The 14866-nt window shown below is 43.4% G+C and overlaps 1 protein-coding gene across 1 annotated transcript; it reads right to left on the bottom strand.

The window, feature by feature from the left end:
* Nucleotides 1–1299: 1299 nt before the first annotated feature.
* Nucleotides 1300–14866, bottom strand: LOC122867290 (synaptopodin 2-like protein). Its single transcript, XM_044177906.1, has 5 exons — nt 14574–14866; nt 10761–10912; nt 10329–10631; nt 9227–9615; nt 1300–5009 (listed from the first exon to the last, which is right to left on the bottom strand). Exons 1-5 carry the CDS (start codon nt 14673–14675, stop codon nt 2263–2265), a joined length of 3693 nt encoding a protein of 1230 aa, XP_044033841.1. The 5' UTR covers nt 14676–14866; the 3' UTR covers nt 1300–2262.

Here is a 14866-nt window from a genome sequence, read left to right as displayed (position 1 = left end):
AATCAGTCGGCTTCATCCTTTGGGGAACATGAACGTCTGTACAAATTTTCATGGCAATCCATCAAATAGCTGTTGAGATATTTGCATTTATTATTTGTCCAATGTCTGACCTGCCCGTAAACCCTGACCTTTGACCCCAAACACTTGACTCTGTTGTGAGGAAGGAGCCTCTTTGGCAGAGCAGTGGGAGGACACAGGATGTACGAGGTAACTCTTCCTCTCCACTCTCAATCACATTGTAAAAAAGCCATCAGAATTAAGAGTTTAGCACCAGGCCAAATAGCTGGAGATTAACGACTCCAAAAATAGGTGAAAGGGGCTGTGTGTGTGTGTGTGTGTGTGTGCAACTGAGGGGAGAGGAATTAATAGACAAGAGCCGAGAGACCGAAAGAGAGTGAATTGTAGAACTAATTTGGTAATTTGGCCAAGAGTTAAAGAGCCACTTCAGGCATTACTTTAAGTGCAGCTATGGCTCTTATGTATTTCTAAAATCCAGTGACCTCGTTTGTAGAAAAATGAATATGCTGTACACTGCAGGGATTTGTGTGTGTTGTACCTTCCACTAGCACAGCAGCTAAGCTTACCAATGGCCCTGAACAGGACTAAAGTTAGCCCCATCTGTCACCTGATTCCAGTCAAGGGTCATAGGTTAGATCCCCTTCTGTGGCCATGGTTGGGTTTCACAGCTCCAAGGCCATCAGGTGACTTTCATTAAACTGCTCTGAAATGTATGCCAACAATCCGACAAGGACATTTTCAACTGCAATGATCAGATATTGAATCTAAAATAGAAGAATTAGAAAAAGGATGCATGTATTTGAAGGTTGTATTTTTGATTTCATCTCATTCAGCCAGATTACCAAATATACTGTGTTTACAGTTAGGATCTATGAAATTTAAGACATAAAAGGAAGGGATATAAAATATAAACCATATGTTCTTTCCTGTTACGTTAAATGTTGCTCACATTTCTAGCTATGTGAAATCTGTGATGAGAGAGAGGGAAGACCATAAACTGTAGTGGTGCCACAGGTCTGGATGACAAATCCTACAGTGCCTCCATGTGGTGAAAGTTTAAATAAAACATTTTCTTGATGCCTAAACTATTGCTTCTGAAGACTGTGTATTTGATCTCAACACTGTCTAAATCTTGAGAAAACAATTAAGCTGTTGGACTAGTCAGTAAATGCCTGAAAAAGAGAAAGGGGTAAAAACGAATGGAAGGAGGAGGTACTGGGGCCCGGTGTGGGAGCGAGCGGTGATGTGGGTGACACAGGAAGAAACAGAGTGACAGCTGAGGTGAGTCATGTCTATTTTTATTCAGCCGCATGTCTCTGTGGAAAAGAATCACAGCTAAACAGACATGTTATACCTCTCCTGTTTCATATCAACAGATCAGAAATCAAGTCTACTGTAAAAGGCTTCCCTTCTTCATGGCAGCTGTAATCTTTGACCTATGAAAAACTACAGAAAACAAAGCACACACCGCTGCAGAGTGCAACTAAAAAAAGACACTCAGAATCATCAAACACAAATCCCCAGAATATCTATAACAGAGGGGGAAATACAGTGGTAGTAGCTACTTTAAATTTGTTAGTAAGCAACTTTTCTAATATGATATTGCTGGATGGCAACAGGTACTGTAGGGTGTTTACAGATTGGGAAGTTAAAGTCAAATATGCACCTTTTACACCACATCATTGTTTCTATTTTGTTATATTATATTATTATATATATACTATTATATTATATGTTTATTACTTCATCAGTGCCTCCTGTGCTTTTCCTTTCATCTTTTCCCACCCTCGACAACATCTCTCTCACAACAGTCTTGTCTTTTCACATCCTCAATTCTTCTTTTTTATGTTTAAACTTAATTCTCGATCATTCAGTACAATATTTACAGACCCTTATTTCAGTTTTCCCCAGCATCTCTTTCTGTCTTTTCAATCTGCCGTTGATCTCCTTTTTTTTACTTTTCTCAGGTTTCCACACTACATTTCCTTTGCAAAACACAGTGTTCCCTTTAATTATAACCAAATGCATTGGATAAATGAGTCAACAAGATTAAATGTCAGTGATAAAATGTGCTACATGGGTGGCCAATCCAAAAAGATCTTGTGATAAAACGTGGCTGATAAAACCCAAAGCTGCAACCCTGAATAACAATATTATAACACTAAAAACACATGGACTTTATTAGAAAATGTTGCTCAATGTTCCCATAGAGCCATGGTTTATTATGTCCAGACCAGAGTCTGTTCAGTGTGTAGTGGATCCAGGGTGCCAGATGCAAGGCTGCAGACCTAGCTTGGAAGTGCTAAACCTGGGCCTGGGGACCCTGGTAGGTTGAGAGCTGCTGGATGCGGGCTGAGAGGCACTAGTGGGGCCCAGGGGACTCAGCTCTGGGGCACTCTTAAACTGCCTGTTGGCCTGCGCACTGTTGGGGGGCTGAAGGTGGAAGAAAGTAGGGGACTGGACTGGATTTGTAGCAGGAGCAGAGGAGAAGGTGGGGAGCTGAGGGAGTGGAGCAGTAGGGGCGGGGGGAGGTGGAGGAGATAGAGGGGAGGTAGCCCACTGAGGTTGGTAAGGTTGGGGTTGAGGCTGATAGGGTTGGTAGGGGGTGGGGCCAACTGTGGGTGGAGGAGATGTGACATCAGAGCGCCACAGTGGTTCTCCGAGTGTCGTAGCTGATCGAGGTACAATAACTTTGAGGGCGGGCCCTGTGGCTGTCGGCGGGGGCGTGGAGAAACGCTTTACCTCATACACTCGTGCTGTCTTCTGAGGACCACTTGGCATTCCTCGCTGCTGCTGCTGCTGCTGCTGCTGCTGCTGACAGGTGGAGGTGTCCTGGGGAACCCCGCCCCCATAGCTGAACAGAGAAGAGTTGAGTTGGTAGGGCTGGTGGCTCATAATGTCCACAGAATTGATGCCCGCTTTCTGCCCTTTAGATCTAGCTGGCCCAGACTTTGTCACCTCAGTCTTCTTCTGGGCCTTCAGAGGGCACGATGGAGAGAGAAGGGGGTTGTAGCTAATGGGAGGAGGAGCACGGATGTTGGACGAGTATTTCCAGGTGGCAGGGAGAGAAGGTGTGGGTGAGGGCTCTCTCGTCTGGGCGGGAGAGTAAGGTGCTGCAGCAACAGAGGGAGCTCGCTCTACAATGTACCGATCCATCCTGTTCTGTCTGCGGGCAAACAGCTGACCTCCCTTCCCCGCCAGCTGAGGCACCTGAGGGGCTTGCGGTTTGGGAGCTACAGGAGGTGGCCTGGGTCCCCTCTGAGCCTGCAAGAAGTTGCAGGCCTCTGCTCCCAGCCTCAGCCAGTCCTCCTCAGGTCCTGACTCATGTCCCGTCTCCCCACTGGGTGCAGCTACAGGTTCCCCACCTGGGGTTCTCCCAAAGTGGTCATCCATGTTCTGGACCATTGACATCAAATCTGGGTTGGGAGAAACAACTTTATTCTGGACTGCACAGAACATTGGTTTCTTGTTGCTACGACGACGGGCATCATGCAGGATGCCAGTGCGAGCGGCAGGGACCGAGATGCGCTGCTCACGTGTGGCTAGCGAATTGGCGGCAGGAGCCTGGGGAGGTGATGCAGTTGCCATGGCAGCATGGGGGCCAGGAGTCACTGCACCTGTCATGTTGATGTGGTGATGGACAGATGGAGATGGAGAAGGTTGGGTGGGAGGAGGAGGAAGGGTGGGCTGGGCATGGAAGGAGACCTGAGTAAGATCAGGGGGATGTTGTGGGGAGATGGGAGAAGCAGAAATGCAGGTGGAGGGAGGTGGATAAGTTGGAGCAGGATGAGAGGGAAATGGCTGTGGAGCTGGAGGGGAGAAGGGTTGAGCAGGTGATGGATAGACCAGTTCACTTTGAGCCGCAGAAGGAGAGAACGGGGTGGAGGGGGAAGCATACACTGCGGGCTGAGGGGAAAATGTCGGTGGATTTGTGGCAGGCTGGGAGACAGAAGACAGAGAGGAGGGAGGTGAGCGAGCTGAGGGGAGAGAGTTAACAGAGGGGGGAGTATTGCTGTTGTTATTTCTTGGAGGGATGTACAGAGAGGTGCTAGACACCGCTCTCCTTGCATCTGGCCCTGATGGATGGCGAGTAGGTTGGATAGTCATCATGGATACGGCCGCCACAGGTTTGGTTGCCATGGTCACTGCTGTGGGTTTGGGTTGGGGAGGGCGAAACATCACAGAGGTTACAGATGCACGAGAAGGGGTAGGGCCTGGGGTGAAGGGGCGTGCAGTACGGTTCAGAACACCTGGATTAGGACTGAAGTTGGCATTCAGGTGATGATCTGAGTCTGTGGTTGGGCTAGGATTTTGGTTGCCATGTTGCCCATTTTGACTTGGAAGGGGCATCTGAGAGGGCGGGCTCAGAACAACACTAGCCCGACTAACAGCTACTGACCCCCCATTGGTCAGCGCCACAGCTGGAGGAGACATGTGTGCAGGGTGGTTACTGATTGGCTGCTTTGTGATGCCACTCTCCAGCCTTGAGCCCTGATAGGCTGAGCTCTCCAGCCCTGAGACCTCCAACCCTGGGCTTTTACTGACAGAGGTCACAAGTCCTGGAGTCTGATAGGCTGAGATGTCCAGCCCCGAGATGTGATTGGTGGTTGGCGTTGTTGGAGTAGTTGGCGTGGCTGATGGGCAGGCAGAGCTTCTCCTGTCAAGGAGGTCTAAATAACCGGTATCCCACGTAGGGTCAAACGATGCTGAAAATCCCTCTTCATCAAATTCTGAGCCACTTAGGATAGAACTTCCTCCTTCCTCCTCTGTCTCCCCTCCAGTCTCTCCTTCCGTCTCCCCACCTGTATCTCCCTCAGCTTTGCCGAAGCAGGTAAGTGTGTACTTCTTGGCCCTCTGCCGGCGTTTCTTGAACATAAGCACCCCTTTCGAGTTGGGGTTCGGAGCATCAGTCAGCAAAGATGCAATAGAGCGACATTTAGTACGAGCTTCTTTCACCTGTTTCTCCACCAAACTCTCCCCACGCTGCAACTCTGCAAGACAGGAAGAGAGAGAGACCAAAATAAATGTACTGAAAGATGGAGGAAATGGAGAGAACTGGTAATGGGATTTTTGATGAGTACATAACAAGACACAGGCAACAAATAATGGAAACAACAGTGTGATAGGCCTCACTGACTGTGAGCAGTGGCTGATTTATACAGTATTATCACAGTGAGGAGCTGTAATGAGGATTACCAGTGACAGACAGGAGTGTGTGTTGTGGATTTAGAACAAAGAATTCCTGCTGCTCTCCAGAGTTGAGTCATACACTCCGGGAAGGTGAGATCAGAGTGTCTCTCCTGCAGAAATGCTTGTTTGTGCCTGTGTGTGTGTGTGTGTGTGTGTGTGTGTGTGTGTGTGTGTGTGTGTGTGTGTGCATGTACTCGCCAGCATGCACATGTGTGTATCTCTGCTTAGTCCAAGGCTATTTGAGTCTTTTTAGTATTTTGGCTCACCTCACATGAATATCCTCACTACATAACTATAGTCTGATGCAGCCTCTGCGTACACACATCCATATTCTATGTAACTTTCATACAGTCAAGCTTACCAAGACATAACAGACACATACACAATCCCAGTATCAAGTACATTGGGATTGATTCAGTAAAGTTGCAAAGTTCAGATATTCCTGTAGCAAAATTAATGTCACCCTCCACAAGACTTAATAAAACAAGGTTTAAAGGAGAACAAGAGTCTACAGCCATGCTAGCAGCTCTCTTACACTCTTATTTATGAGGTGGTGCAGAGAGCTAAATGCTAACACATCTTAGTTTATCATGCATGATAACATTTGCTAATTAACACTGAACACCAACAACAGCTGAGGTTGGTGAGAATGTCTTTAGTTTTGCAGGTATTTGGTCATAAACCAAAAATGACACAAATTAAAAATTTGACCCAATGATGGTGCTAGAGGAAAGATTAAGAGATCACCAAAGTTATTACAATTCATCCCAAGGAGAACATGCATGTCTATACCAAATTCTATGACAGTCCTTCCAATAGCTTAAGAGACATTTCACTCAAAACCACAAATGTGAATCTCATGGCGGCGCAAAAGAGGGGGTCATCAAAGTCATAAATATCTGTACCAAATTTCATCCCTATCCATCCAGTAGTTCAGTTCCCTGCCATTTCAGTCTAGACTCAATTGGTGGACTGACCGACATCGCCATCCCAAGAGCCACTAGCCGCTAGCATGGCTACAAAATATTTATAAATAATTTGGAACTTTTGTTCCAGTCATTTTTTGATTGATGTATCTGTCCCATAGTAAGCAAAATAAGTTAATAAGATAATTATAAAAAATATATAATTTGTCTTTACAGCATCAAACCACAAAATGAGATTCACAATCACAGGTAGAGTAACTCATTAACTTAGCCTCACATCTAAATCATTTCATCAGGATCATCAGTCAAGTCCACTGAGTACAACAATGACAAATGACCTTGACATTAATGGTCAACTTTCTAAGGTGCTGACATAGCATAGAAATGAAGTATTCCTCTTAATTTGAAAGACAAACAACATTTCAGTTCAAACGGATATGCATTAATTCCAATGTAAGTGAATCTGTGTAAATTACATGTGTACACAAAAGGGTTTTAATGTGTCTTACCTGTGTACACGGTGTGTGGGACTGTGTGTCCACCTACATCTGAACCTGAAGGAAATGTGAGGTCCCTCATCTCACAAGTGTGAGTGTGTGTGTGTGTCCTTAAACTCCCTCAGACCCTCCCACACACACCCTCACAGTGTCCAGTTCTGCTCTGAGTGGGGAACCATTTAGTCTCTGTCTTCCAGCTCTTCTCTCAGGGCACAGCCCATGTAAAGTCCTTTGTCTGTGTCCAGCAACCTAAACCAACACATGATGTCAACCCACTATTCCTGTCTGTCTGACAGGCATCAAACACCTGTCCAGTCTCTGTCTCATACACACACACAAACACACAAGGACGGGAAGACCCCTCATCAGAGGATATTTAGACAGCAGTGTCATTGAGTGTGTGTATATGTGTGTTTGTGTGTGTGTGTGTGTGTATGAGTTCATAAAGCCAATTATAGTTTATAGAGGAAAGCTTGGTCATAACTCTTTACTGATGTGCCGCTCTCTGCTGCTGACACTTCACACCACTAACAACCACTGCACACACAGACACACAACTCGATAGCAGCAGCTAACAGTCCACAATACGTGAGTAACGTGAGAAAGGGCAGGTCCCTGAACACCTCAGCCATCATTCATCCTATAGTAAAGCCCTAACCTAAGTCATACAGGCCTTCAGCCTCTTGTAATGGAGGACAGATCCCTCATTACTGCAACATTCACTCACATGAAGTCACAACTCAGTCAGTACATAGTTATTCAGTTGGATCAGCTGTGATCATCATTGCCTTGTTGACATAATAAGTTAATCAGAAAAGGTTGATAAAACTTTATGAGTTCTACATTTTGGGAAATACTCTCATTTGCTTTCTTGTCGAGAGTTAGATGAGAAGATTGATGCCACTCACATGTTTTCGTTAAACATAGTCGGAAAATTGTCGTTTTTACAAGCAAGCAAGACATAACATGTTAATTAGTTTTTAGCTGTGCTAGTAGGCAGATTCTTTTAACTTGACTTGGACAGAGCCAGGCTAGCTGTTTCCCCCCCATTTTCAGTCTTTATGCTAAGCTAGGCTACGTCCCTCCTGTAGCCTTCATATTTAACGTACAGGCGACAGACTGGTATCGATCTTCTCATCTAACTCTCAGAAAGAAAGAGAATAAGTGTATTTCCTAAAATGTCAAAGTATTCCTTTAAAATTACATCTCACATCACAGTAGAATCATATCTTATCATCGATTAATTCAGTGGTTCCCAATATGTTTCGTTTGCAACCCCTTAATACAAAGCAACATCTACTTGTGACCACGCAGAGAATTTTACCTTTATTAGATGGCTTCATTTGAATACTTTTTTGAGGCCTGAAGAGATAAAACTATACAGTATTTCACCAGAAAGAAAGCAAAGATAAGAGAAAAGTTTGACAAACAAACTTACTTTTATGTAATTATGTAGACATCTCACATGCATAGCCTACTGTGCACACATGTGGCAAGATACACACACATACCGCAACTTGCACATACATACACATTCACACGAACACACACAACCACACACTCATACACCACATATTCAGCTGTGTGACCTGTAAGTCAGAGATGCATTCAGTCTGTCAATCAGAAGCTTCAATGCCTATAAATACAGCAAGTGAGGCAAATGCTCAGAATACTGACTGAAGAGCTAGACTGCTGTTTCAGGGGACAGAAGAGGGGAGGAAGGGGGAGGTGGAATATCTCTGTAGGTATCTCATATATCTCACCCTATTACTACCAGCCTGTAAATGCAAGTGGATGATCCAGTTATAGTAAATAACCACTAGAGGGTGATCTAGCTATTTATTTAAGCTGACTACAAAGCTGACTAAAAGACTACACAGCTTGCAGCAGCTGATGGTCTTGGAGACACCAAGGGAGAATATTTGGAATTAAAAATGAAAAAGCAAAAACACTGCGGCCAAGACTGAAATAGTTGCATTACCATGAGAAACTAGAGAGGTTCCTGTTTTTGGTTAGCAGCTGGTGTATTATCCTAAAAGTTTGGATCCAACTGAACAAACTGGTTGGAAGTTTTATGCATGGAAGTGATATACACATCCATGGAATGCTGTAAAGGACTATAATTAGCATTGTAACATCAATTATACATTATTTTCTAGCTGTGATATAGCAGTATAATTAAGATAAGATCATGGTAGCATCTAACGTATCTGGGGTTTTAAAATTAGGACTAGTTTTTCCATAAATCCTGTTGCTTGATTCCTCCTTAACTTCATCACCTCTCTGGTGTCACTTGTTGTGTGTTTTCTTTGGCACACAAAGTATAACTGTAAATGTCCTCATTTGTTTCACTGTCAGCAATCAGGTGGTAATGATTTTATGGTTTACTATTCTCACATTGTATTTGTTTATATGTATTTTCTCTTTTTCCTTTTTCCTTGTAAACCACACCAAAGTGGTTTTGGCTTCTGGTTTAGTTTATTATTATTAATATTATTATTATTATTATTATTATTATTATTATTATTATTAATATTATTACTATTATTTACCTGTAATGGTGTACTGTAGTTTTGTATAAAGATATATACTCACTGGCTTGCCGTGCTTTGTCCATGTAGGTGGTGGAGAGCTCGTCGCTGACAGGGGTTTGCTGTGGTCCCACCATGGGCACCAGTTGTTTACTGGAGCCCAACATTAGAGCTTCTTTCGCCCTTTCAGGAGACACAAGTGGTGGGCAGGCCAGCCCAATGAAGCCCCCCGCCTCCTGGAAGCCACTGTCCCCTTCTCCCTCTGCTTCCACTAACCCCTGATCGGGGGTCGGTGTTAGTGTGTGAGGGGTGAGAGTGTGAGGGGTGTGTGCTGGAGTGGTCCACTCGGTCTGCAGGGGCTGGTAGATGAGCTCTCTGCGAGGGACACCAGGAAGACACTGACCTTCCCACTGCTCCTGCATGGAAACCCCTGCATCTGTGGCACTCTCATACCTTAAAGGAAAGACAGAACACAACAAAGATGATAAATTGAAAAATTCAAATATCGAGATTGAGACGATGTCAGGGTGGTTTAGTCGACCTTATGCAATGAAGCTGTGACATCTTGGGTTTGAATTTGATCTCACATGCCATATCATTCTCCTCTTGCTTTTCCAATATTTAGAAAAAGACTGACTACACATGTACACACAAATTGTAAGGGACAAAAGATAGAAGGGCTGTAAAGGCAAATCATTTCTGTCTGATGTGGTTGGTCCTAAATAAACCATCCTTAAAATGAGCTGAATCCCTGCCACCTAGCCTCTGCCCAAGGAAGCAAGATATTTTCCCACTGACAATTTCTTTCATCTATCTTTCTAAAGAGCTAAAACATCATACTAGAGATTCGTCTATGTATACTAAGTTAAATAGATATCTGCTACTGGACTGGATGGTAACATCTTAAAACCTTATCTGTTTAACACAGATAAGACTCATGGGAGTTGGAGTTGTTTAATTCTGACAGAATAATGGTTTTATCATGGTTAAAAGTATTGATTTCTCAGATTTTACTGTCCAGTACAGTGGTAGATATTCTTTTTGTTTAGAATATGGACAGAAAACCCCAGTATGATGTTTCAGCTTTTTGGAAACTGATAAAAGAAACCTTTTATGGCAGAATACATTGAGAACAGGAAGTGCAACTTCAGGTCTCCAATCCTTACCCACTCATCTCTGAGGTCTCCTCCTCTTCTTGGTTGTCATAGCGCCCAGGTGAGCGTGCGTGAGGAGGTGTGCGGCGTTGGCGACGGTGCGTGAGTGACTGTGTGTCTGCGTCACTGTCTGTCTCTCCATAGTAAGCCTCACTGTCTGGAGGGGAAGTAATGCCCCTGGGTATCCCGGTGGGGGAGAGGATGGAGGAACAGTGTGAGGGATAAGGGGCCCCGGTGGGAGACAGGACCCTCATGGAGGAGCGGGGCGATGCAGAGCGACCAGGGTAAGATGAGGAGTGGAATCCAGAAGGGGCCCTGGAAACATACAGATGACAAGATGTGAAAATGCAAAACATGCATCTGTTTGTTTGATTTTGCTTTATGTACAACAACAAGGTCAAAGAGTGTTCGATGTACAGTCTGTGTGTGACTCCATGCTCTGACCTTTTAACCCTCAGGTTGAGTGTGGCGCTCTGTGTATCTATGAGGCTCATGGCCTGAGCATGACTGAGCTCTGCACACATATGGTCGCCAATGGCAACCAGCTCGTCATGCTCCTTCAGTCCAGCTCTGCACGCTTTGCTGCGCCTGCGTACCTGCAGAGAGGAAAGGGGTTAATGACACATTAATACTTGCAGCAGTGGTAAAAGTACAGTAAATATACTTATTTGACATTACATTGGCTAATTTCCCACCTAATCTTCAACTTCCATTAGTTATTTAACTTTTTAGACCAGTGGTTCGCCACCTTTTTGACTTGTGACCCCTTAAAACAAAAAACACTTCTGACTCATTGTCACCTGTTGTCAATGAGTTATGACCAGAAGGGGGATTTATTTTTTATGAATATCCAGTAATTCAGAAGATTTAAGGAACTTAAAATATAACCACTAGAGGGTTTATAAACCTTTATATATACATATCATTTTGTGTAGCATAATGTTTTTTCTTTTCTGTCGTATTTGTCTTGCAACCCCTCTAATTTATCTTGCAACCTCTTGGGGTGTCTCCACATTAGGAACCAATGTTTTGTTTTGTCTAAGTGTCCCAAAAATAGTCTCCTACAACTTTTTGTGATTCTCTGTGCTTTCTGCTTTCTACCTCAAAGCTTCCCAATATGATGTATGTGCACTCTGAAACTGTATTTTTACTTGAGCAGAAGTCCTGTTATTGTTGGGAACAGTTTGGAACTGAAACCTGAATGTTTAACATGAAAATGCGGACTTTGGTGACCCCTAGTCGTAGTATCCATCACCCAACGTTGAAGATGAATGGGCTGAAAGCAACATATACACTGCACCAGTCTTCACTAGGATTGTTTCATTTTTCTACAAACAAAAACTTTCAAAATCATTTTATACTATAATCACATAAAAATTCTATACATAGTGTCTTTAAAAGCCCTGTCAACATATTTTCTCAATCAGCTTCTTACTATGAGTGATGGGTTCCTACATGAACCACTATTTTCTGCCAAAGTTCAAACAGCTTTGGCTATGTGATATGAGAGGTTTCAGTTTTTCTCTGTGCTCTTCTCACTGGTTTGAAGTGGGTGGGGCTCAGTTGGAAAATGGTGATGTCATGTATTTCCATGCAATCAGGATTCGGCAACATTTTAATCAAAACGTGATGACACTTGTGGGGTTGTTTGCTCATATTGCCAGGCCACTGTCAGTCAAATGTGATCAAACCACACCCACACAGTCCTGATGAAGCATATGAACTTAATACCTTAATCACATTACTAATAAATAATAAGTAAGGATGTTTTTTCTGAACTTTAACTTTGATTCTTGCTTATTTAATCATGAATATTTAATGTTATAGAAAATTACTTAAGTTTTAAGCTCTATAACCATCTCAGTAACCATATTTTGTAGCAGTCATTCATGTTGTTACGTCAGTGTACTTCCTGTAAAAGTCTTACAGATTGTACGGTGTTAGTCAGTGAGAGCATTCTTTGGTGAAATGGCATAAAGCTCTGCGACTTGTAGAACAACTGATGTGTTCAGCAAAAGGCAGCTCTCCGCTACTGCCAGCCATCCTTGTCCCTGTATCAGAATAACTCATGAAGTCATGCAGTTGTTGCTGGAGGTCGCTAAGAGATGATGTCATAGGATCCTTCAGGAAGTATGTCTGTGGGGTGATATATGGGACAGATGGGATTATTGGGAAGTATTCTTGTCCACTAGATTGCAGTTTCCTCTAAAAGAAGAAGATAAGGCCCTCCCCTCTTCCTCCTCACACATACACACTAATATATACACCTTATCACTGTAAAAATGTTGAGAGGAGGAAAGTGTGTTCCCGCACCTACTTGGACTCTTAAGAGGATACAGCATTTGCCTTTATCAGTATCTCTTGACCCAATAATCCCATTGTGGCATCACACAAACATGTCCAAGGACAAGCTATCTACCTCGTACTTTCCCACTCGGACAAATGTACACACACATATACACACACAGCACAAGTGAACATCATGAAAGAGGGGGTTTGAACAGCTGCATTGCCAGTCTGAACCAGGGGGGATGCCTGTCATTCACCATATGTTCCCCGCATACCCAAAATAAAACCTTGCAGGAAAATCAACCACATTCCTTGACAGATGAAGAAAGACAGGCGCTACATTGATGGGAAACACAGAAGAAAAAAAATACTTACAATAAAATGTATGAGTGTGTGCGTGTGTGTGTGTGTTTCTGTATCTTTGTGTGTGAACAAGAAGCCTTTTTCCATGCTCAGCTTCCAGCTCCTCTTAAATGAGCTATTCTGATCCTCTAGTTTGCACTCCGTTCCCAACTGGGCTTATCTGAGGTATGCCCCACCCACACACACACACACACACACACACACACACACACACACACACACACACACACACAAACAACAGGTTACACACACACACATACAAAAAAACAAGAGGAAGCACACACTGATCAAACTCTCATCAAAGGTGACCTTATCTGCTTGAAAATCCTGGATAAAGAGAGGCCTTTGGTGCCAGAGCCACTCCACCTCCATTTTGAATCAGAGGTTATGACAGCTTATGAGTGACTGGCCAACTTTTAACATCAGTGTGAGCGAGGTCGCATTCCTCCTCTCCAGAATAGATTTTCTTATTAGAGAGAACATTCTGGACTGTCAACAAATATAACCACGAACACAAAACGCTTTTGGAGAAACCTAAATGAAAAAAAGAAGATTCCTGGGCTTAAAGTTGGCTTATTATGTCTAATAAATACGTGACAATGGCAAATCTGAAACAAATTCATTATCTGCTGTGTATGTGTTGGCAGTGGACACATTCATGTGCACAACTACACACACATGCAATATATGTGGGTAGTTGTGCACATATATAATAGTAATATAGTAATATAGAATGTATATGCATGCACACACATGCACTGTAGACTAACCTATTTAAAATACACTTCTATTAATCTCTGCTACTGTATTTGCCATCAGGATACAGTGATGAAGCCTGAGTCAAGATCAACCCCTAAACATGTGTTCACACTGTTCTCTGACCCACAAACCCAAATGAACAGGGGAGCGTAAAACTGAAATTGGCTACAGCCAAATTAGTATGAGAAAACTGTACTCTTCAGTATATCCTAGAGGTATTGTTCCGTGAAGTAGGGGAAGATTACTTGTGGTCAAAACTACTCAAGTAACAATAGAAAAGTTGGATTTTTTTCTTACTAAAATGAATTAGATACAGAAGTTTAAAGTGAAAAGACATCCTGATTGATATCCTGATTATATTATATTCAATATGACTTTGCCCATCAAACTAATCCCTCCCCAATTCAGTGATGCTCTCCAAAGTAAGATAATTCTTGCCTTGCTAAAACTGGCTGAGAACAAACAAGGGAAAGTAGAATTATTGACTTTAGACTGTACTCACAAAAGTGCAGGTGTGTGAAAAAGCTAGACAGTTACACTGACAAGAGTACTTGTATTTAGTTATTTTACACCCCTAGAAATACCTACAAGCACCGGAGATTTAAGCTCATAGTGACACCAATGTAATAAGCTACTGATTCATTTATTCAGATTTTATGCCGACTATAAAGTTTCTAACCGAAGCTCGAATTACAAACATAGCAAAAGCACAAGACTGACCATCAAGGCTCCACAACACAATTAACAGCTGCACTTTCTATTAAACCCATCTACTCATGTTACCACCTTGGCAGTAAGTCTTCTCTGCAACATACTGTATGCACACACATATGGGCTCCACTGTACCTTGGCGACCTGTAGAGGGTTTTGCTGCTCTGCTCCTCCCTGCAGTCTGAAGCCCCACGGGGCTCCTCCTGAGAGGGAGACCACAATCTCCTCCGCTACCATCCCTGCTCCCAGCTCACAGCCTGCTGTGTGTGTGAGAGTGTATAAGTTGCTCTGCCCTTCTTCAGTTCCTCACACTCTGCGAGTATCAATGCATGAGTGTGAGGCTTCAGTCTCCCGCTCCTCTCCGTGACCAAATCACTCCACCCATGAGGAGACAGGGGGTGGCTGGCTTTCATCTGCTTACACTGGAA

This window comes from Siniperca chuatsi, linkage group LG20 (assembly GCF_020085105.1).
Source record: "Siniperca chuatsi isolate FFG_IHB_CAS linkage group LG20, ASM2008510v1, whole genome shotgun sequence".
Taxonomy (NCBI): Eukaryota; Metazoa; Chordata; class Actinopteri; order Centrarchiformes; family Sinipercidae; genus Siniperca; species Siniperca chuatsi.
Note: the sequence above shows the minus strand (reverse complement) of the source record. Positions and strands in the feature narration are given on the sequence as shown.

Coding starts and splice junctions, on each gene's coding strand:
- LOC122867290 (XM_044177906.1), bottom strand. CDS start 14,675: ATGGTAGCGGAGGAGATTGTGGTCTCCCTCTCAGGAGGAGCCCCGTGG. Junction 9,616..10,328: donor GAGACCTCAGAGATGAGTGG/GTAAGGATTGGA, acceptor CTTTCCTTTAAG/GTATGAGAGTGCCACAGATG. Junction 5,010..9,226: donor GGACAAAGCACGGCAAGCCA/GTGAGTATATAT, acceptor CCTGTCTTGCAG/AGTTGCAGCGTGGGGAGAGT.